This window comes from Salmo trutta, chromosome 29, assembly GCF_901001165.1.
Source record: "Salmo trutta chromosome 29, fSalTru1.1, whole genome shotgun sequence".
NCBI classification, from domain to species: Eukaryota; Metazoa; Chordata; class Actinopteri; order Salmoniformes; family Salmonidae; genus Salmo; species Salmo trutta.
Window position 1 is genome coordinate 38,239,955 of NC_042985.1, and position 24,153 is coordinate 38,264,107.

The 24,153-nt window shown below is 44.3% G+C and overlaps 1 protein-coding gene across 6 annotated transcripts in view; it reads right to left on the reverse strand.

Moving 5' to 3' along the window:
* Positions 1-24,153, reverse strand: part of LOC115167572 (kinesin-like protein KIFC3) — a 68,646-nt gene that overhangs the window by 24,268 nt on the left and 20,225 nt on the right. Inside the window, exon 1 of one of the 6 annotated variants that reach the window (XM_029722142.1) lies at positions 17,896-19,375. The exons of 1 other annotated variant lie outside the window; for it this stretch is intronic. In XM_029722142.1, the coding sequence (XP_029578002.1) occupies positions 17,896-18,276 (381 nt within the window). In that variant the 5' untranslated portion in view covers positions 18,277-19,375. Of the gene's footprint in view, positions 1-3,031; positions 3,051-12,838; positions 13,058-17,895; positions 19,376-24,153 lie in introns of those variants that run through there. 4 more of the 6 variants (XM_029722141.1, XM_029722143.1, XM_029722144.1 and 1 more) reach the window with 4 other exon arrangements.

Consider the following 24,153-nt stretch of genomic DNA (forward strand, 5'->3'; position numbering starts at 1 on the left):
ACATGGTTTATCCGTCTTTGTGACCACTGATAACGTGAGACAAAAGTTGACTACAAATACAAAGTTGCCAATGTTTTTGCAATTGATACAAACAAGCGATGCATAAAAATATGCTTCAAATGAAAACCGAAATTACTGCATTAAAATATAAAAATCGGTATTTCAGTCATATTGAAATACATTTAATGTTCAATCGATTGAGCTCTATTTTGCTACTTGTAGGCTACTGTCTGTAACGTGTCTCAATCCATTTCATCACTAGTAGGCTAACATGTGCGCTCAATGATGTGCCAAATCGGTGATTTAGAGCATTTTTATAGGCTAAGCATTAGAATAAACCACCTCAATATTTGCAGTCGTAGGTGGTGATCTCTCTAGTAGCTGATCCGTTGTCAGTATTGTGAAATAATTATAATGTTAAAGGTAAGATTTAAATGGAGAAAGCTGATCCGAGAGCAGCGCTCCCTTTTTTTCGATCCTATCCAGTGGCGGTTCTAGCTTGTATGGCTCCCTGGGCGAACACCCCCTTCAGCGCCCCCACCAAAAAAAAAAAAGCACCATTCTGCACTAACTGTAATTATTATTCAGACATTTGGAACACAAATAAATAATCATAACATTTAATACTATATAAATATAAAAATATATACAAAAATAAGTAACAAAAAACAAATAAACAAATTGTAGTATATAAATACAAATAAAAAAAGAGAATCAAATTATTACACTATTACCCTATTGCTAACAAAAAACACACAAATAAAACTAAATCGCACAAATACACAAATAGAATAACACACTTATAAAGAAGAGAACCTGATTATTACACTATTGCACTTCAAACAAGAAACACACAAACTAAATTGCACAACTAATTGCATTAGTACTGTACAAAGTTAGAGGTGCGCTATTTGATAGATCCCCACGCTCCCCTTACCTCGGGCTTCCAGTGGGGAGACCTGAGGTCAACCTACCCGTGCCCCCTTCCCCATCTCGTACTTCTGAGTGGGAGACCTTTCCAGCTCACAAACTAGAGTCAGGGCGCCCACTCCGACAAGGTTAATTGACCCACAGTCCCACACGGTGAAATATCATTGACGTGACGTGCAAATGAGCGATAGAAAACCGATCACGCAAATGTCACATTCAGATTATTTTTTTTTTGTGCCGGCAAGATGCCGCCCTGGGCGGCTGCCCATGTTGCCTATACCTAAATCCGTCACTGATCCTATCAGTACCGACACGTTCCAACAACGCACTTAGCGACTGTTCTCTCTGCGTGGTGTTTTGGGAAACGCATGTTACATCTTCAGAAGTTGTAGGAAAGATGAATCATTAAAAAGAAACACTCGTAAACCTAAGTTCCATCGATATCGGGAAACCGGGCCCTGGACAGTTGGAGGTTAAGTAACACATTCAGGTATGTACTGTATGTGGCAATGACATCGGGACATTGGTCTCAATGAAATGCCTGTATATTTTTATTGAACCTTTGTCAGGCCATTCTGGTGGCTCCATCACCACCCGTCCCAAATGGGCCAGAACGTCATCCTATTCAGTCATCCCACTGCCTTCCAGACTCTCCCTGGTCCTGATCCCTGGTCTGAGCCGGGGCACGAGGGTCAAGCCAATCAGATTACACAGGACTGACCTCAAACTGGTCAATATTGACCAATCAGATTATACCGACAGTGATGACCAATCACATCCCCATACAGACTGCCCTGATATTAACGCAATCAGTAGAAGAGTAAGGGTCAAGACAGGCGCGCACACACGCAACATTACACAGACACGAAAGCCTACGTTGAACAGTTAAACACATTACCCAGTACTAAACTGTCTCTTCAACTCTATATTCCACTACACCACCACACACACAGCAATACAATACTATTCAACTAGAGTATACATAAAAACTCCCGCACCACACACACGCCACATGAATTCATTTCTCGACTCTATTCAATTACAGAGTGGGATACAATACATGTGAATGTACCCAGTGTGCAAATATAGCAATGCCTGCACCAAAAAAAACAGGCAGAAACGTCAAAACTCACACCTGTGTGTTTGGTGAGTCCCATGATTGTGTGAGTGAAATGTGTGAATGTGACCACTGATCGTGTGGTCAGTCTGGTTCAACCCTTGTGTGTATGTGGTTGTACTGACCGTGACCCAGAGTTGACCGTTCTGTCGGAGACATGGTGGGTCAGCAGGTCCAGTCCAGTGCTGCTGTATTAGCTAGGCTAATCTCTCACAGCGGGAAGTTCCCCAAAGTACTGGCCACATAGAACACAAGGAACTGTATTCAGCAAGTGTGTGTGTTCATCAATGTTTTGTATGTTGTACCGTTTCCTACAGCAGAATATCTAGAACAGAGGTTTACCGCAAAAAGGTCCCCAGAGTTCTTCAACAAAGTGCTACAACAGCTACAGTACTATACTAAATTCGGCCCTTGGTCCATACAGGGTCTATCCGGGATCCAGAGCCCATGGATGGATCTCAAGTATAATGGGTCTTCCTTTCCTCATCTTATTTCCTTCATACACTGATGTGATGAAACTGGCTTGCTAAATGCAAATGCCTAATGTACGGAGTTCCTGTCACCTGTCATTGACTTCTTGTCACCTGTCTTCAGGTCAGACTATGGAGATGCACCAAATTAACTGGACCGTACTCTGGGCCTCCATCTACCCTCCCGTAGAGTGTGTATATCAGACTTTACCCTCAGTCTATACATAATCTAAGAACCGATCCTGTGTCCCTGAATGAAACCATACCCTGTGTGCGACTCCAGAGGGAATCCGGTCCTGTGTGTAGTAGTGGTCTTTGTCTCGATCTCGGTCCAGCCAGCGTTTGTTGATCAGAGATCCCATCCAGCCAATCATCCTGCCTGCCCCTTAGCCAGACTTGTGGCAGTCACCCTCCTTCTACAGCCTGAACAACACACACTCTACCATTTGACCACTCTTACACACGCCTATGTATTTCAAATAACTCCAAATGAAATAATGCAACTTGAACACACCTGCAGTCCCTTCCCCAGGCCTGGCGGCCATCATAACATCCTCACTCTACCACCTGACCACACGCTTGGCATCCATAGAAAGATGTCGGTATCTGTAGCGACAGGCCATAGTTTCCTAGCGGTATGGGCAGGGTTAGGCCCCGCCCACAAAGACACAGCAAACGCAGAATGGACGTTGCCATTAATCACCGATCTGAGATCGGGTTATTTAACACCCCAACCTAACCTTAACCATTAGGCTGATTAAATAATACCTGACCCTGGACCAGTGGTAAGAGGCAACCTCTACCTTCTCCACTTATTTACCCCTAATCCTTTAAACCCCACAACAGATGGCCTCCTTCATAAACACCTCATCTTCCTCTGATGAGAAGGATCAAGGTGTCCCTAACCACAGATCTCGGATCAGATCTATCAACAGGGATCTATCTTCAAATCCTAGCTTTTAGCATTAGGCGGGAATCCAAAACTGACCTCATCATACTCTCTGGGGTGACTGGGGTGTTCACTTTAAGGATTTTGTCCTCACTCGTCTCCCCTTGTCCACCCCAACCTGCTGTTTCTCCCTCTATGACTGCAGGAGAAAGGTGGGTGGCCTTTTGATCTCTGCTTCCCTCCCTCCCTCTATCACCTCATTTCCACTCTTTCTACACTGAATTCACAGCTCATAGGCTCTAAAATTCCCGACACTTTGCTAAGACGGTTGTGCCGTCTCATTATTATTACAACGCCCCTGTGGCTTTTCCTAGGTAGTAGAAAATGAGTCGGTAGAGGCAAGGTAATGTAATATATATTGTGTAATATAGTGTAGATCTGTGGTTAAAGGCAACTTTTACACTAAACTTGTGATACATGAGGCGATACAGTATAGAGTTGTGGGTGCCTTTGTGGTAAATGCAGTTCTCTGCCAGCCCCATAGAGGGTGTTATGAGCACAAAGGGCTGGAAATAAAAAGAGTAAAGTCATTCAGCTAATCTGGTTATTTACTGCTTCCAAGGTATTATCCTCACAGAAACATACACACACACGCCTGACAGGTTTCTAGGTTACCACGCTCTCCATGGTTCTTTGAGCACAAGGCATGGTGTGTAGGATAAGGTTACACACTCCTGTCGGCACTCTGCCTTCTATAGTATCACCTCTATGCACCAGGAATATTGCAATAAACTATTTAGCTCTAGTACAGTGGGTGATATCAATGTGCTTGTGTGGGAGACTACTGTTGTGGAACATGGGGAGGACAGGAGGGGCTGGCTAGCTGTGAGGAGCTAAAGTTGCACCCCCCCAGTACTCTCCCTCCTACTTTAGCTAGTGTTTAGCTTCACTCTGCTAAAGCAGAGCATTCTAAAAGTTGATGACAGCACAGAGGAAGGGCTTAACATAAAGCAGAGAGGATAAGATCGGACTCCCCCCATCCCCCATGCTTCTCTCTCTTACTGTTTGTATATCCCTCCCTCAAGTATTTTCATCCCTCTTATCGCTCTCCTTCCATTTGAGTGTATCCTCTGAGTATCCCTCCCTACTCTCTTCCTCTCCACAGTATGTGAATCTCATTAGCCCAGTTACAGTTCTCCCTGTTAAGACTCAGCTATATATAAAAAATAGTGTATGTATGTATGTATGTATGTATGTATGTATGTATGTACAGTGGGGGGGAAAAGTATTTGATCCCCTGCTGATTTTGTACGTTTGCCCACTGAAAGAAAGGACCAGTCTATAATTTTAATGGTAGGTTTATTTGAACAGTGAGAGACAGAATAACAGCAAAAATATCCAGAAAAACACATGTAAAAAATGTTATAAATTGATTTGCATTGTAATGAGGGAAATAAGTATTTGACCCCCTCTCAATCAGAAAGATTTCTGTCTCCCAGGTGTCTTTTATACAGGTAACGAGCTGCGATTAGGAGCACTCTCTTAAAGGGAGTGCTCCTAATCTCAGTTTGTTACCTGTATAAAAGACACCTGTCCACAGAAGCAATCAATCAATCAGATTCCAAACTCTCCACCATGGCCAAGACCAAAGAGCTCTCCAAGGATGTCAGGGACAAGATTGTAGACCTACACTGGCTGGAATGGGCTACAAGACCATCGCCAAGCAGCTTGGTGAGAAGGTGACAACAGTTGGTGGGATTATTCGCAAATGGAAGAAACACAAAAGAACTGTCAATATCCCTCGGCCTGGGGCTCCATGCAAGATCTCACCTCGTGGAGTTGCAATGATCATGAGAATGGTGAGGAATCAGCCCAGAACTACACGGGAGGATCTTGTCAATGATCTCAAGGCAGCTGGGACCATAGTCACCAAGAAAACAAATCGGTAACACACTACGCTGCAGGACTGAAATCCTGCAGCGCCCGCAAGGTCCCCTTGCTCAAGAATACAAATACATGCCCGTCTGAAGTTTGCCAATGAACATCTGAATGATTCAGACGACAACTGGGTGAAAGTGTTGTGGTCAGATGAGACCAAAATGGAGCTCTTTGGCATCAACTCAACGTGTTTGGAGGAGGAGGAATGCTGCCTATGACCCCAAGAACACCATCTCCACCGTCAAACATGGAGGTGGAAACATTATGCTTTGGGGGTGTTTTTCTGCTAAGGGGACAGGACAACTTCCCCGCATCAAAGGGACGATGGACGGGGCCATGTACCGTCAAATCTTGGGTGAGAACCTCCTTCCCTCAGCCAGGGCATTGAAAATGGGTCGTGGATGGGTATTCCAGTATGACAGTGACCCAAAACACACAGCCAAGGCAACAAAGGAGTGGCTCAAGAAGAAGCACATTAAGGTCCTGGAGTGGCCTAGCCAGTCTCCAGACCTTAATCCCATAGAAAATCTGTGGAGGGAGCTGAAGGTTCGAGTTGCCAAACGTTAGCCTCGAAACCTTAATGACTTGGAGAAGATCTGCAAAGAGGAGTGGGACAAAATCCCTCCTGAGATGTGTGCAAACCTGGTGGCCAACTACAAGAAACATCTGACCTCTGTGATTGCCAACAAGGGTTTTGCCACCAAGTACTAAGTCATGTTTTGCAGAGGGGTCAAATACTTATTTCCCTCATTAAAATGCAAATCATTTTATAACATTTTTGACATGCGGTTTTCTGGATTTTTTGTTGTTATTCTGTCTCTCACTGTTCAAATAAACCTACTATTAAAAATATAGACTGATCATTTCTTTGTAAGTGGGCAAACGTACAAAATCAGCAGGGGATCAAATACTTTTTTCCCCCACTGTATGTATGTATGTATGTATGTATGTATGTATGTATGTATGTATGTATGTATGTATGTATACACACATACACACTATATACATACACAGTGATTAATTAGTAAAGGACAAACTACACCAGGAACTTGATAGTGTTATAACGCTAGAATAATTCCCTGGAGATGTTGTGTTCATGTTTTACCGTTGTGCTCTCGTGGCTCATGAAGCCGGGGTACCTGAGCCAGGGTGTAGTGTGTTTCATTTATAATTCCCTGAGGAACAGTGACTACCCTGAGAACACCTTCTGTGTGTGTCTGCTAGTTTCTCTGTATATACAGTTGAAGTCAGAAGTTTACATACACCTTAGCCAAATACATTTCAACTCAGTTTTTCACAATTCCTGACATTTAATCCAAGTAAAAATTCCCTGTCTTAGGTCAGTTAGGACTTTATTTTAAGAATGTGAAATGTCAGAATAATAGTAGAGAATTATTTATTTCAGCTTTTCTTTCTTTCATTACATTCCCAGTGGGTCAGAAGTTTACATACAGTTAATTAGTATTTGGTAGCATTGCCATTACATTGTTTAACTTGGGTCAAACGTTTTGGGTAGCCTTCCACAAGTTTCCCACAATATGTCGGGTGAATTTTCTATACAGTTGAGGTCAGGGCTTTGTGATGGCCACTCCAATTCCTTGACTTTGTTGTCCTTAAGCCATTTTGCCACAACTTTGGAAGTATGCTTGGGGTCATTGTCCATTTGGAAGACCCATTTGCGACCAAGCCTTAACTTCCTGACTGATGTCTTGAAATGTTGCTTCAATATATCCACAAAATGTTCCTACCTCATGATGCCATCTATTTTGTGAAGTGCACCAGTCCTTCCTGTAGCAAAGCACCCACACAACATGATGCTGCCACCCCCATGCTTCACGGTTGGGATGGTGTTCTTCGGCTTGCAAGCCTCCCCCTTTTTCCTCCAAACATAACAATGGTCATTATGGCCAAACAGTTCCATTTTTGTTTCATCAGACCAGAGGACATTTCTCCAAAAAGTACGATCTTAGTCCCCATGTGCAGTTGAAAACCGTAGTTTGGCTTTTTTTATGGTGGTTTTGGAGCAGTGGCTTCTTCCTTGCCTGGCGTTTCAGGTTATGTCGATATAGGACTTGTTTTACTTTGGATATAGATACTTTTGCACCCGTTTCCTCCAGCATCTTCACAAGGTCCTTTGCTGTTGTTCTGGGATTGATTAGCACTTTTCGCACCAAAGTACGTTCATCTCTAGGAGACAGAACGCGTCTCCTTCTTGAGCGTATGACGGCTATATGGTCCCATGGTGTTTATACTTGCGTACTATTGTTTGTACAGATGAACGTGGTACCTTCAGGCATTTGGAAATTGCTCCCAAGGATGAACCAGACTTGTGGAGGTCCGCAATTGTTTTTCTGAGGTCTTGGCTGATTTCTTTTGATTTTCCCATGTCAAGCAAAGAGGCACTGAGTTTGAAGGTAGGCCTTGAAATACATCCACAGGTACACCCCAATTGACTCAGATTATGTCAATTAGCCTAGCAGAAGCTTCTAAAGCCAAGACATAATTTTCTGGAATTTTCCAAGCTGATTAAAGGCACAGTCAACTTAGTGTATGTAAACTTCTGACCCACTGGAATTGTGATACAGTGAATTATAAAGTTTAATAACCGGTCTGTAAACAATTCTTGGGAAAAATTCACCTGTGTCATGCACAAAGTAGATGTCCTAACCGACTTGCCAAAACTATAGTTTGTTAACAAGAAATTTGTGGAGTGGTTGAAAAACGAGTTTTAATGACTCCAACCTAAGTGAACGTAAACGTCCAACTTCAACTGTATATATGCTGCTCAAAAAAAATAAAGGGAACACTTAAACAACACATCCTAGATCTGAATGAAAGAAATAATCTTATTAAATACTTTTTTCTTTACATAGTTGAATGTGCTGACAACAAAATCACACAAAAATAATCAATGGAAATCCAATTTATCAACCCATGGAGGTCTGGATTTGGAGTCACACTCAAAATTAAAGTGGAAAAACACACTACAGGCTGATTCAACGTTGATGTAATGTCCTTAAAACAAGTCAAAATGAGGCTCAGAGTGTGTGTGTGGCCTCCATGTGCCTGTATGACCTCCCGACAACACCTGGGCATGCTCCTGATGAGGTGGCGGATGGTCTCCTGAGGGATCTCCTCCCAGACCTGGACTAAAGCATCCGCCAACTCCTGGACAGTCTGTGGTGCAACGTGGCGTTGGTGGATGGAGCGAGACATGATGTCCCAGATGTGCTCAATTGGATTCAGGTCTGGGGAATGGGCGGGCCAGTCCATAGCATCAATGCCTCCTTCTTGCAGGAACTGCTGACACACTCCAGCCACATGAGGTCTAGCATTGTCTTGCATTAGGAGGAACCCAGGGCCAACCGCACCAGCATATGGTCTCACAAGGGGTCTGAGGATCTCATCTTGGTACCTAATGGCAGTCAGAGGTAGCGGTCCTGCTGCTGGGTTGATGCCCTCCTATGGCCTCCTCCACGTCTCCTGATGTACTGGCCTGTCTCCTGGTAGCGCCTCCATGCTCTGGACACTACGCTGACAGACACAGCAAACCTTCTTGCCACAGCTCGCATTGATGTGCCATCCTGGATGAGCTGCACTACCTGAGCCACTTGTGTGGGTTGTAGACTCCGTCTCATGCTACCACTAGAGTGAAAGCACCGCCAGCATTCAAAAGTAACCAAAACATCAGCCAGGAAGCATAGGAACTGAGAAGTGGTCTGTGGTCTCCACCTGCAGAACCACTCCTTATTGGGGGTGTCTTACTTATTGCCTATAATTTCCACCTGTTGTCTATTCCATTTGCACAACAGCATGTGAAATTTATTGTCAATCAGTGTTGCTTCCTAAGTGGACAGTTTGATTTCACAGAAGTGTGATTGACTTGGAGTTACATTGTGTTGTTTAAGTGTTCCCTTTATTTTTTTGAGCAGTGTATAATAAACAAACTCAGCAAAAAAAAGAAGTGTCCCCTTTTCAGGACCCTGTCTTTCAAAGATATTTGGATTTTTACGAATTAACATCACAGATCTTCATTGTGAAGTGTTTAAACACTGTTTCCCATGCTTGTTCGATGAACCATAAAAAACGAATGAACATGCACCTGTGGAACGGTCATTAAGACACTAACAGCTTACAGACAGTAGGCAATTAAGGTCACAGTTATGAAAACTTAGGACACTAAAAAGAGACCTTTCTACGGAAAAGAAAGATGCCCAGGGTCCCTGCTCATCTGCGTGAACGTGCCTTAGACATGCTGCAAGGAGGCATGCAGATGTGGCCAGGGCAATAAATTATAATGTCCGTACTGTGAGACGCCTAAGACAGCGCTAAAGGGATACAGGACGGACAGCTGATCGTCCTCGCAGTGGCAGACAACGTGTAACAACACCTGCACAGGATCGGTACATCCGAACATCACACCTGCGGGACAGGTACAGGATGGCAGCAACAATTGCCCGAGTTACTCCAGGAACGCACAATCCCTTCATCAGTGCTCAGACTGTCCGCAATAGGCTGAGAGAGGCTGGACTGAGGGCTTGTAGGCCTGTTGTAAGGCAGGTCCTCACCAGACATCACCGGCAACAACGTTGCCTATGGGCACAAACCCACTGTCTCTGGACCAGACAGGACTGGCAAAAAGGGGTCTTCACTGACGAGTCGCGGTTTTGTCTCACCAGGGGTGATGGTCGGATTAACGTTTATCGTCAAAGGAATGAGCGAGGCCTGTATTCTGGAGCGGGATAAATTTGGAGGTAGAGGGTCCGTCATGGTCTGGGGCGGTGTGTCACAGCATCCTCGGACTGAGCTTGTTGTCATTGAAGGCAATCTCAATGCTGTGCGTTACAGGGAAGACACCCTCCTGCCTCATGTGGTACCCTTCCTGCAGGCTCATCCTGACATGACCCTCCAGCATGACAATGCCACCAGCCATTCTGCTCGTTCTGTGCGTGATTTCCTGCAAGACAGGAATGTCAGTGTTCTGCCATGGCCAGCGAAGAGCCCGATCTTAATCCCATTGAGCACGTCTGGGACCTGTTGGATCGGAGGGTGAGGGCTAGGGCCATTCCCCCCAGAAATGTCCGGGAACTTGCAGGTGTCTTGGTGGAAGAGTGGGGTAACATCTCACAGCAAGAACTGGCAAATCTGGTGCAGTCCATGAGGAGGAGATGCACTGCAGTACTTAATGCAGCTGGTGGCCACACCAGATACTGACTGTTACTTTGATTTTGACCCCCCCCCCTTTGTTCAGGGACACATTATTCGATTTCTGTTAGTCACATGTCTGTGGAACTTGTTCAGTATATGTGTCAGTTGTTGAATCTTATGTTCATACAAATATTTACACATGTTAAGTTTGCTGAAAATAAAAGCAGTTGACAGTGAGAGGACAATTCTTTTTTTGCTGAGTTTATTCATTTAAGTGAATTGGCCATACATTAAAAAACTTGAAAGCCGGATCAGTGATTATTGCAAAAAAGCATATATATATATTTTTAACCTGCTTTTTTGCAATAATCACTGATCCGGCTTTCAAGTCTATGAAAATGACCTTTTTGTTACAAATTTAACCAGAACCATGCACTAATGATGAGCAGGTTGACTTTTATTGTTATGAGTCTTGTCCTGGAGGCAGAACTGAGTGATCTCCCCTTAGATAGGCCAGTTGCAAAGTCAAAACTGGCTATATTGTAAAAAGTCATGAAAACGAAAATGTGCTTTTTAATCTTAAAGGGATACTTTGGGATTTTGGCAATGAAGCCCTTTATCGACTTCCTCAGAGTCAGAATAACTCATGGATACCATTTGTATGTCTGCATCCAGTTTGAAGGAAGTTGGAGGTAATTTTGCAAGCCAATGCTAACTAGATTTAGCGCAATGACTAGAAGTCTACGGTATCTACTGGCATCCTAGCAGTTACTCATAGACGTCCAGTCATTGCGCTAACGCTAGTTAGCAAATGCGCTAACACTAGTTAGCAACTTCCTTCAAATTGCACGCAGAGGTACAGCATAAAAATGGCATCCACTGGTTCATCTGACTCTGGAGAAGTAGATAAAGGGCATTGCCAACTTCCAAAAGTATCCCTTTAGTTTAAGGTTAGCGTTATGCATTAGGGTTAGCAGTGTGGTTAGGGTTAAGGTTAGGTTTAAAATCTGATTTTATGACTTTGTTGCAGCGCCAGCTAGTGACCACTGCTTATAGCAGGCATTATAGAAAATTTAAGGAAACTCCACCCAAAAACTCTCTTTTGATATTTGTTTCATTAGTCCACTGATGTAGTCCCAAAATGTTTTGCATGTCAGCAATCAAGTTTTCAAGAAACTGCATCGTATTGGCTGTAGTCTTGAAAACTTAATTGCTGACATGCCAAACATTTTGGGACTATATCAACAATGGACTAATGAAACGCATACCAATAGATAGTTTTTGGGTGGAATTTCCTTTAACATTCTGTAGGTCTCAAACTCTCTGTCTCAAGCACAAGCCCACATGCTTGTGAGTAGCCAGCTAATCTATTTGCTTGCTAACAAGGTAGAGCAGTTGAACTGCTATGAATACACCCTCCTGTCCATCTCCAACCGTTTGAACAACGTAGCCTGTTCACTTTGTTTAGATGATGAAATCAAGTGGCCTACCTGGATAAGAAGATGCGTGTTTCTTTCTCAGAATGAGAACGAGTCGCCAATTCCTTATATAAAATTTGTATTTTTATGCTCATTGCACATTTATAAAACACTGACTAGATAGCTAGCACATAACAGCCTGAAGCTAAAATGCTGCTAGTGGACAAGGACATAGCCAGAGACAGAAAGGATAGACAGACAGGATAGACATAGCATGCCAGATAGGATAGACATAGCATGCCAGACAGGATAGACATAGCATGCCAGACAGGATAGGCATAGCATGCCAGACAGAGCGAGCGCAGGACTCTGACAGAAGGAATCTGCTTCCTGTTATAATGAGCACATCACAGAACCCTTACTCACAGGGTTCAATTCCCCCCTCTCTCTTCCGCGCTCATCCCCCTCTCCCTCCTCCTCCTCCCACTAAACTGGGTCAAATCATTCAGTGGTAGCTCAGCTCAGCCACCATGCGTCAAGTGTCAGAAACTGTCTGCTCAAAATCACACAGGTCTGGGAGGTTCAGGGCTGTTTTTACTACCAACACACACCACAGACATGAATCTGAATAAAACCCAATGCATCAGAATAAGGTTGAGATGAATTCATCAGCACGTCATCATATAGACTGGGATTACTAGATATTGGTAAAACCTTAACAAAGACAAAGGAGAGAATCCTACCATACAGGGACAATCAGTCAACAACTGGGAAACAACACTATAACAGCCCTTTCTCTCCTTCTCCTGCAGTTATTCTATCCCTTGTTATTTCTCTCCATCTAACCTCTTCCCCCCCTTTTCCCCCGCTCTCCATTTCTCACCCCCCCATTCCTTTTTCTTAATCTTAAAATCGGTAGGATACTCACCTCCCTCCCTGCAGTCTCTGTGTCCTGATCATCCCTGCATCGCTGTAGAGACCATCTTTACGTGGCGGAAACACACGCACACACTCGCCAATCAACACACCCCCACGGCTCACTGTCACCAGCCAGCCAGCCCCCCTTCTCTAACACACACACACTCTGCACTCTCTCGCTGTTCCTTAGTAACAGCAGAATTGGAGCCAGCATCATATCCCTCCTGTAGTCACCCTCATTCTTTCCCCCTCCAGTCCCCTCCCTTTTTTTTTGTTTTTTTTGTTAAAATCGCTCGCTCCTCCGCAGTGGAGGAATAAATATTTTAGCCACAAATGAAGCGTGGCTCTTCTCAGTTCTCCTCCCCCTGCTTGCAATATGTAACAGAGAACTGTCTGTGTGCAAATATGCATTCATGAAACCCTGTCTCCACACATCCTTGATTACTTAAAAAGCAAAATAGCTCTTGTAACAAGACATACACTTGTTCCTAAACCATACAGTACACATAAAAGTATACACTGCAATATGCACACACAAAGAACATATGGTATCCTATGGCTGCTTCTGCTCAAATATATATTTATCCAAACAAGTAGTACGGTAAATCACACCATGTGAGAGCTGCTTCACTGACAATTCACTAGCACCCAAGCCAGAGCCCCTCTCCACTCACTAGAGGCTGCTGGGTAATGGAGTTCTGGGCCAGGTCTGTGTGAATATTCATACTGAGGGAAACTGAGATAAAGGCTGGTGTGTGTGTGTGTGTATACAGTTAAAGTTGGAAGTTGACTCCAACCTAAGTGTATGTAATTAAAACTCATTGTTCAACCACTCCACAAATTTCTTGTTAACAAACAATAGTTTTGGCAAGTCGGTTAGGACATCTACTTTGTGCATGACACAATTCATTTTTCCAACAATTGTTTACAGACAGATTATTTCACTGTATCACAATTCCAGTGGGTCAGAAGTTTACATACACTAAGTTGACTGTGCCTTTAAACAGCTTGGAAAATTCCAGAAAATTATGTCATGGCTTTAGAAGCTTCTGATAGGCTAATTGACATAATTTGAGTCAATTGGAGGTGTACCTGGGGATGTATTTCAGGGCCTACCTTCAAACTCAGTGGCTCTTTACTTGACATCATGGGAAAAATCAAAAGAATTCAGCCAAGACCTAAGAAAAACAATTGTAGACTTCCACAAGTCTGGTTCATCCTTGGGAGCAATTTCCAAACGCCTAAAGGTACCACGTTCATTTGTACAAACAATAGTACGCAAGTATAAACACCATGGGACCACGCAGCCGTCATACCGCTCAGGAAGGAGACGCGTTCTGTCTCCTAGAGATGAACGTACCTTGGTGCGAAAAGTGCAAATCAATCCCAGAACAACAGGAAAGGACCTTGTGAAGATGCTGGAGGAAACGGTACAAAAGTATCTATATCCACAGTAAAACGAGTCCTATATTGACATAACCTGAAAGGCCGCTCAGCAAGGAAAAAGCCACTGCTACAAAACCGCCATAAAAAAGCCAGACTACAGTTTGTAACTGCACATGGGGACAAAGATCATACTTTTTGGAGAAATGTCCTCTGGTCTAATGAAACAAAAATAGAACTGTTTGGCCATAGTGACCATCGTTATGTTTGGAGGAAAAAGGGGGAGGCCTGCAAGCTGAAGAACACCATCCCAACCGTGAAGCACGGCTCAGTTGGTAGAGCATGATGTGTGCAACGCCAGGGTTGTGGGTTCGATTCCCACGGGGGGCCAGTACAAAAAAAAAATGCATGAAATGAAAAATGAAATGTATGTATTCACTACTGTAAGTCGCTCTGGATAAGAGCGTCTGTTAAATGACTAAAATGTAAAATGTAAAAAATGGGTGGCAGCATCATGTTGTGGGGGTGCTTTGCTGCAGGAGGGACTGGTGCACTTCACAAAATAGATGGCATCATGAGGTAGGAAAATAATGTGGATATATTGAAGCAACATCTCAAGACATCAGTCAGGAAGTTAAAGCTTGGTCGCAAATGGGTCTTCCAAATGGACAATGACCCCCAAGCATACTTTCAAAGCTGTGGCAAAATGGCTTAAGGACAACAAAGTCAAGGTATTGGAGTGGCCATCACAAAGCCCTGACCTCAATCCTATACAATATTTGTGGGCAGAACTGAAAAAGCATGTACGAGCAAGGAGGTCTACAAACCTGACTCAGTTACACCACCTCTGTCAGGAGGAATGGGCCAAAATTCACCCAACTTATTGTGGGAAGCTTGTGGAAGGCTACCTGAAACGTTTGACCCAAGTTAAACAATTTAAAGGTAATGCTACCAAATACTAATTGTGTGTATGTGAACTTCTGACCCACTGGGAATGTGATGAAAGAAATAAAAGCTGAAATAAATAATTCTACTATTATTCTGACATTTCACATTCTTAAAATAAAGTGGTGATCCTAACTGACCTAAGACAGGGAATTTCTACTAGGATTAAATGTCAGGAATTGTGAAAAACTGAGTTGAAATGTATTTGGCTAAGGTGTATGTAAACTTCTGACTTCAACTGTATATACAGAGAAACTAGCAGACACACACAGAAGGTGTTCTCAGGGTAGTCACTGTTCCTCAGGGAATTATAAATGAAACACACTACACCCTGGCTCAGGTACCCCGGCTTCATGAGCCACGAGAGCACAACGGTAAAACATGAACACAACATCTCCAGGGACTTATTCTAGCGTTATCATAACACTATCAAGTTCCTGGTGTAGTTTGTCCTTTACTAATTAATCATGTGGCAGATGTTGAATGTAGAGGACATCAGATGCCTGCACAGTGACCATGCTCCCTCTGATGTTACTTAATAGAAATACCTTAGCGTTCCCTCAAAGTCTTAGTTGTGTAACCAAAGCGTTGTTTATGGATTTACAGGGACAAATGTCAAAGGAGGGTGATTCAGTGAGAGGGCCCTCCCTATGACCAGGAGGAATGGGGTTAGGGTTGAGAGAGAATGGGTGGGTGAAGTAAAGGTAGGGCTGGGCTGGGCAGTATACAGTATTTTACAATATACCAGTATTGATGCACAGTATTGTGTTTTTACTTTACCTTCTATAACGTATTTAAAATGTTTGGTTTGTTAAATGTGATACGCCATATGTAACGTCCATCTTTACAGTTTACTTCGCTTCTTGAGTCATCCCTCTCCGCTCTCTCTCTACATGCTGCTTTTCACACAGACCTAACCCTGCCCTGTCACTAAAGGAGCACATTTGTTGTTCCTCGACCACGAGACACTGCAAGGTCAATGCAGCGCATCAAACTAGATTTTATTGGTCACATACACGTGTTTAGCAGATGTTATTGCGGGTGTAAGCGAAATGCTTGTCTGCAAAGTTTCCTAATAGCTAGAAGCGAGGCAGCCCTCCAACAGTTCACCTTAGTGTTTTGCTCTAAATGGCAAGTCAAATCAGATATTTTGCCCATATCGTGCAGACCTACGTGGCAGTGTGGAAATTATTTCAAATGAGTGCAGCATTTTTTTTGGGGGGGGGGGGGTTGAAGTTGAATTGAACAGTATAAAACAATCAGAACGGAGAAAGACCCATTTAAATCACTTAGAATGTATGTGATGCCACCCTAGGGTCACGCACTATTCATAAAGAAAATATATAATTTATTATTCAAAAACATAAAATACTGTCAAATACCGTCCATTTAAAAACACGTTTTTACCGTTATATGAAATATATCATTGGGCCGACAGCCAGAATTACAGCATTGTGAGGGATTAAAGCCCACTTTACCCCAAACACACAGAGCAGAGAGAGTGATGCTGTCCTCAGATTAACAACATGGTTACATAAACGATGATCTGAATCCGTTTCCCCGGAATGCTTGGACACTCCGGCCCACTTTAGCATCAGCACGCATTCTGCCATTACTCATTTCTCATACCACCAATATATATATATATAGTCAGCAGGTTAGGAGGGGATTTGACTGGGCTTGGAGGGAGAGGGGGGAAAATAAGAAAGACAGGAGGGGAAAACACTTTTAAAGAATAAGGGAGAGGAAGAGAACGAGGGAGAGAAAAGTAGAGAGATGGAGAACAGGAAAATCTATTTGGCTATACAAACCCAAGTGAGCGGTAGGGAGGTAGGAATGTGCTACGGTCATCACATTCCTCACTAATGTGAGCCTCAAGGTAATCAATGGTGAACTACCAAGGTCCATAATCAACCATAAACAACCACACACATTCCATCAATAGCCCAGAAAGGTTGACTGTTGGAGCAGCGCTTAGATTATCTCTCCAACTTGGTCACACAAACACATAATTACTTAAATACTAAACCAACATGGTGCTGCTTCTCATTAAAAAGGATTTCAACATAATCTTTTTTATTTTTGCCCAATTTCATGATATCCAATTGGTGCTGCAACTCCCATATGGACTCGGGAGAGGCGAAGGTCAAGAGCCATGCGTCCTCTGAAATATGACCCGCCAAGCCGCACTGCTTCTTGACACAATGCTCGCTTAATCCGGAAGCCAGCCGCACCAATGTGTTGGAGGAAACACTGTATAACTAGCGACCGTGTCAGCGTGCATGCGCCCGGCCCACCACAGGAGTCGCTAAAGCGCGATGGGACAAGGACATTCCAGCCGGTCAAACCCTCCCTTAACCCAGACAACGCTGGACCAATTGTGCTCAGTCTCATGGGTCTCCCGGTTGTGGCTGGCTGCGACACAGCCCTGGATCGGACCCGGGTCTGTAGTGACGCCTCAAGCACTAAGATGCAGTGCCTGAGATCACTGTGCCACTCGGGAGGCCCCAAACCTTGGACTTCTGTACCACAATATTTATGATTGGTTCTTCATTAATTAGATTGGTGCCTTATCCGTGTCTGTAATCCCATGCCAGTCTCATAAACATACCTGTGCCAACATGCTGGTTTGGACATCTGGGTACACTGCTCTCCCCTCCCTCCCTCCCGTTCTGTTTAGCATGCCCTCCCTCTCTGCTCTTTTCTCAAATACCCTCTATCCCCATCTTCCCCTCTCACCTGCAATCGTTTTCTGCTGTCCGGCACATTCTCCAGGCTGCCTTCTTCGCATCCCAGCATGCCCTGGCTGCAGCGCAGCTCCCCGTCACCTCTATGTTTGTCTGTGAAGTTGCAGCCTGCAGCCTTCCTGTCTACAGCAGGAGCCCTCTGCCTCTTATCCTGAGAGAGGGCTACAGTCATTCCTCTCTCCTTCTCCCTTGGCCCCACAACCCCTCCAAGACCGAGGTCCCTTGACCTGCCTCCCTCCCCTAGTGGAGGGGCCTTGTCCCTAGGCAGCGTGGCCCCATCTCTAGCCTCTTTGTCGCCGGGCTCCAGGGCCTTGTGTCGGCTCTTAAAGAGGCTGTGGATACTCAGTACCACCAGGGTGCACAGCACGTACATGATCCTGTCCGTCCGTGGAGACAGGCAGGTTGGTTCGATCCGTTCTCCCCCAAACAATGTCCCCCTTGTTTGAATGGGACAGGAACTGTTGAAGTTCCACAGGTTGTTATGATAGCTTACAAGCTGTTATGGAGGGGTTCCATTGTTGAGGTCTAGGTGTGAATGGCAGTCAGAGCTCCAAGCGTATCTGCTGTGGTCCGAGTCCTTGCATAGTTGTCATCAGTTGGAGAGCTGAAGACTGAGTGCGAGAGATGGCAACAAGTGTATCCACAACGAAAACAGTTCCAAAGTTCTATCCTGTACTGTAGTGTCTGTACTGTAGCCAAGTTCAAAGACAAAAAGACTACAAATACCCAGTCTACTCTCCTCTTTTAGGGCATTCACCACAATACACAACGCCGGTGCTCTTTAGAGGGCGAGAGTGGTTCCAGTAGGGAGTCTCACTTTCTCTTCTCTGTGTGTGTGTGTGTGTGTGTTGATCCCCTGGACAATGGCAGTGCCCTAAAGCTCATCAACTGTCCGATAATCCCCAAGTCTGTTCTCTGGTCAGCAGACGCAGACAGACGAGAGGTGAGTGAGTGTGATCCTCAGATACACACACCTGCTTTTGTATCTCACCTGCGTCACCTCTGTCCCTGTGCCTCTACTAGTCCTTCCCACTCCGAGACTACACTTCCACAGAACTACACACACAAAACACACCACCTTTACAGTTCCTCAGAACAACAATAAGGTTTTGGACTCTGTCCTGTAGTAAAGGTGATTGCTGTCCCGCTGCCAAGCCGGTGGAGCTCAGGTAACCCAAACCTCTAGGAGCAGACGGCTGGCTAAGTACCTCCAGGTACCTCCAGGTAACTACAGACACACACCTCGTCCATCAACCATACACAGAAACTAATAGATATTAAATCTACACCCAAGCAGATAACTCACTCAATGTTCTCACACACGCACTAAAACCCTTACAAAACACACACGCACGCACACACACCCTAAACCGTCGCAAACTTCGAACAGTGTAGGAATGTCTCGGATGTTGATTCATCCTCCTCTGCCCTGCTAATTTATGTGTTTACAGTCCAGTCCAGGATGGTGTAAAGAAGATTCTCATTAAATGATTAACAGGTCCAAAGTAATGCCTCTCCCCTTTCCCTCTTCCTGCTGCGGACAGCCGGGGGACTGTCCAGTCCTCCCTGAAAAGTCCCTGGACAGAGAGAGGGGCGATATCTACACCCCTTCACTTGTTCAGTCGCTCTCCCATCTCCCGCTCCACTCATGCACAGAGTTCACGGTCCTATCATGTGCTGTTCTGCAACTCTCCAGAGAGAGAGAGAAAGTATCTTCATCCACTCTCCCTCTCACCCTCCCTTCCTGTGTTCTGTCCATCTGTCGCTGCGGGATAAACACTGGAATGGGACAGAGCCGGCCGTGCGCTGGTGATGTAACACATAATACACTATTGATATGGATGTATGTAAAAAGCAAAACCAACGCGGAGTGCGGAAAGAGTAAAAAAAATATATTAAAAAGCTTCCCACCTGCGTCCGTTAGGAGTTCCACCATATCAATTCAAACTGATCTCTGGGCTCTGAGGGGCGACCTCGTTAGTTGGTGTCCTGTATGCCTGACCTTCCTGGTACGTGACAACCCTGCACGGTAACGCCATGACAACCGTGCTGCTAATGGAACCAGGCCACAATGGGAACTGACAGTGTCGATCACGGCGGTTGAATCGTGATGCGCGGTCCACGGCAGTCAGCGAGGTCACTTTGTGCCCAGCGGTCCTGGTCATTCACAGCTCTGGTTCATTGTTCTGTGACATACTGTAAACATGGAGTGATTCTCTAGCCTAACTTGGTCCTATGGGGCCAAAGGTGAAGTCCTCCGCTTGAGTGGTCACTTTTAGGATCCTAACGAAGGGGACGGGAAGGGACAGGGCACACACACACTTGGGGAGGGGACTCCAGAAAGGAGGCTGGCTAGGATGAGCTACTACACACAATGAATAAGACACTATGACTGAATGAATCCCAAACTGCTCAGACCAGTGACCCACCAAGTCACCGTGGTCTCAAGGTAATCATTTTTCTGTTTGTAAATCCGTTACACTCCATTTAGTATGATATATTATGTTAGGTCACATTATACGTCTTTCTCTGAGACAAGGTTGCTTATTGCACCATAACAAATTAGGATTATGGGGAGAATTTATGTTGGTGGTTAGGGGAACTAAAAGGACAAATGTCAGGGAAATTTACATAGCAGGTTAGCTGAATTGGGTTAAGTTCAGAATAAGGGTTAGCTAAAATGTTAGTTGTCCCTGACGCGAACTCACAATTTATGGATTGCTAGACCGACCCATTCTCCTCGACCAAATAGGAATTAGACCAAATATTATGCCAAAATGTGTTCCAGCAGACCATTTGGATAACACAATCTACCCACACCCTTTTGGCTCAAATTACCAGCCCTCTCGTGGGACTCAAAATGGCACTTTCAGCGACCCATGACAATACATGGCACGTGGCAGGCCAGCTGAGCAACCACATGAAGTGACCTGATTAACAAAAACAGATTGGTTAAGAATTTCACCACCACTTAAGACCTGTACCATCGGGCAGTATAGAATAGACCTTTCTACTCCACACACAGTAAACCCTTACAACCAACAGAGTAAGGAAAGGCCACAGAGAGAGACTAGTAAACAAGGTCTGAGCTTCAATAGCAGATTAAGTGGCTGATAATTTTGAATCAAACCATAAAGCTGATAAGGCAGGGGTGGAGTGATCAGATTTGTTTCCAGTGTATTAGTGGTTTGGTAGTAGTGCATTAGGGGTTTCCAGTGTTATAGTGGTTCCAGTGGTTTGGGCGGCAGGTAGCCTAGTGGTTAGAGAGTTGGGCCAGTAACCGAAAGGTTGCTAGATCAAATCCCCGAGCTGACAAGGTAGAAATCTGTCGTTCTGCCCCTGAACAAGGCAGTTAACCCACTGTTCCTAGGCTGTCATTGTAAGTAAGAATTTCTTAACTGACTTGCCTAGTTAAATAAAGGTTAAATAAAATAAAATTAAAGAACCATAATCTCAGCCTACATTACAGAGACAAGTCAAAACAATTACAGTGGGACACATAGTGTGGTGTTACAGAGTCAACCAGGAAGTCAACAAACATTTCGCTTGGCCTAGAAGTATTTGAGAATGTGTGTGAAAGAGAGACCGTAAATGTGTGTGAAAGAGAGACCGTGAAAGAGAGAATGAGCTAGTGAGAATGTGCAAACCTGTGTGTGTGCGTGCAAGAAATCTCAGGTGTGTGAGTTGGTCTCACTTTAAGTAGCTTAGACCCCCTGGATTAAAGGACCCCCTCCAGAGGAAGTTAACGCCACTATTTCGACAACATTTCCTGAGTGAGAGAAGAAATGCACGTTTAGGTTCCACTTCACCTTATTCAAAATATTAGCCAGCTGGCTCTTTGGTTGTTTCTGGAACTGAATTTGTCATAAGCATTGTTTTAGGGAAAACGTAGGCCAATCATTTCCATCTGTGGCCATCTTTGACTCCGACATCTATTGTTACCTCCAAAGTTTTGGCATCTTCCATAAATTGCAGCCACGAATCCGCCATAAAAAAAATTGCTACAAACAGAATAAGATGAAGTTCCGGTAATATGGATAACTATTGAAAGATGGCTGATATGAGTTTTTCTACATTGTAATGGACATGGTGCAACCTATGGTAGGTAGGCTGCTGGCAGGCTTTGGCTGCAGTACAGCAAAGTCAAGTCAGCCCGTGCTCAAGGTTCTCACAGGTGAAGTGAAATGATAGGCTACAATGACTTTGCTCATGATCGTACATGCCTCAAATGACATATGACTTGAATGCATTTGCTGTTTGTGTTTCAGACTATTTTGTGCCTAATAGAAATTAATAGTAAATAATGTAGTGCCATTTTGGAGTCACTATTATTGTAAATAAGAATAGAATATGTTTCTAAACAGTTTGTAAATGTGGATGCTACCATGATTACGGATAGTCCTGAATGAATCGTGAATAATGATGAGTGAGAAAGTTAGACGCACAAATATCATTTACACAGATTTGTCACTTCAAGCACAAATGTATCATACTTTGACTAAAACTATGACTTAAATCATTGTGCAACATGGGTAAGCTCTGACCATCGTCTTTCAGCTTGAAAAAGTGGATTTCTACTGGTGTGGGCGTTTAAGCAGCTTACAGGAGAAATGTGCCACACTTCACTTTATGGCTTTAGGTAAAGGCTTTAACTCGGTCACCCCACACCCAAATATGGTATTAGAGGCCGTCTGAATTAGGGATGGGCATATTCGAATATCTGAATGGATGTTAGTATTTGATTACTTGTGAGTATTCATTTAAAAAAACAAAAAAAACAAGTATGTCTATTTTAACAATGAAAAGGCTTTTTCTAAATACAATAAAAAAATCCATGTGACATTGTTACTTACAAGGATATACCATGTCATTACAAATACTTCATTTAATAAAACAAACTTTTGAATGTAGTTTTTATGACACATAAAATGACCGGTAGCCTTCTTTCTGTTGCTTGTTGTTTTTGTCGGCCAATCAAAGCAGCACTACAGTCAAAGGCTCAATGTGTAACAAGAAGTGAGAGATCACTAACGCAATGCAAGATGGAATTACAAGTTAGCTGAGTTAAATGACAAGGAATAGACTACAACGAGCAACCAACAGGTAGGATGTTGTTTAACAATCTCAATGGGGTTGGGGAGAAAGCGCAGCATGTAGCCTGCAATTAGCCTAGTTCGCTAGTTTCTCTAGGTTACTCCAGTCAAGACAGGCACTGTTATATGGGATGATAAATAACATTGTGGTTGCTACAAGTTAGCTAGTCTTGGCTGTAGCTGAGTTGGCCCTCTTCCTCCCGTCCGCTCCACTCCCAGCTCCCACACACCAACCCCACCCCTTGCTCCAGCAATAGAGCGCATGGTCTCTCCCTCGCGCAGCAGTGCTCAGGTTAAAAACTGTGCAAAAAAAATATTTCAAAACACCCATCCATCCATCCCTAGTCTGAGTCAAAGAGATGGGAGGAGGGGGAGTCAGGGAGGAAGAAAGAACGTGGGGGGAGGATGTGAGAGAGAGAGAAACAGGCAGATTGAGGCTTTCTGCCGACTATCTTAACTCTTGGACTAGCCCACAACGCACTACACACACCCTTTTCATCTTTCTCAACTGGGCTATTTCAGAGCTAAATTACAGTGACAGAGCAGGGAGGGACAGGCACACACACGCACACACTTAATAACAGGTTAGAGGGAGGACCATCCCTGCCACAGTGTGGCCAACACACCACTGACGTCACTCCACTAAGGATGAGGTTTGAGAGGAAGACGATGGGTGGAGAGGCAGCCAGACAGCCAGAGGGTGGAGAGAGAGAAAAAGGACAGAGGGAGGCTGTTGAGAAACGGTGAGGGGGGAAAAGGGCTAGGGAGAGTGACAAAGGGAGGAAAGAAGAGTGCCAAAATCCCACAAGAGAGAACCCTGAGGTTCTGCCTTCTCCCCCTCTTCCGGTCTCTGTGCTCCCTCCCTGGTTGGCCCTTAACATGTTTCACTCTCAACCCGTTACCGCACATGGTTCGACCTTACAGACAAACAGGCGTGTGGAAAACCGACTTACCCTTGCAGCCTTTTTCGACATATGTGAGACACATGTTCCTTCCTCTCATGGCTGTTCAAATGCCAAGACGACTCCCACTCAAACAAACTGGTGATTAACGCATACAGTCCAGACTTAACTGCATATGCTGTAGGTCTACACCATGAGCTCATGGCCAGAGGGGACTCTATGTGAACAACAACCGCAAAGCAGCATCGAGTGGCA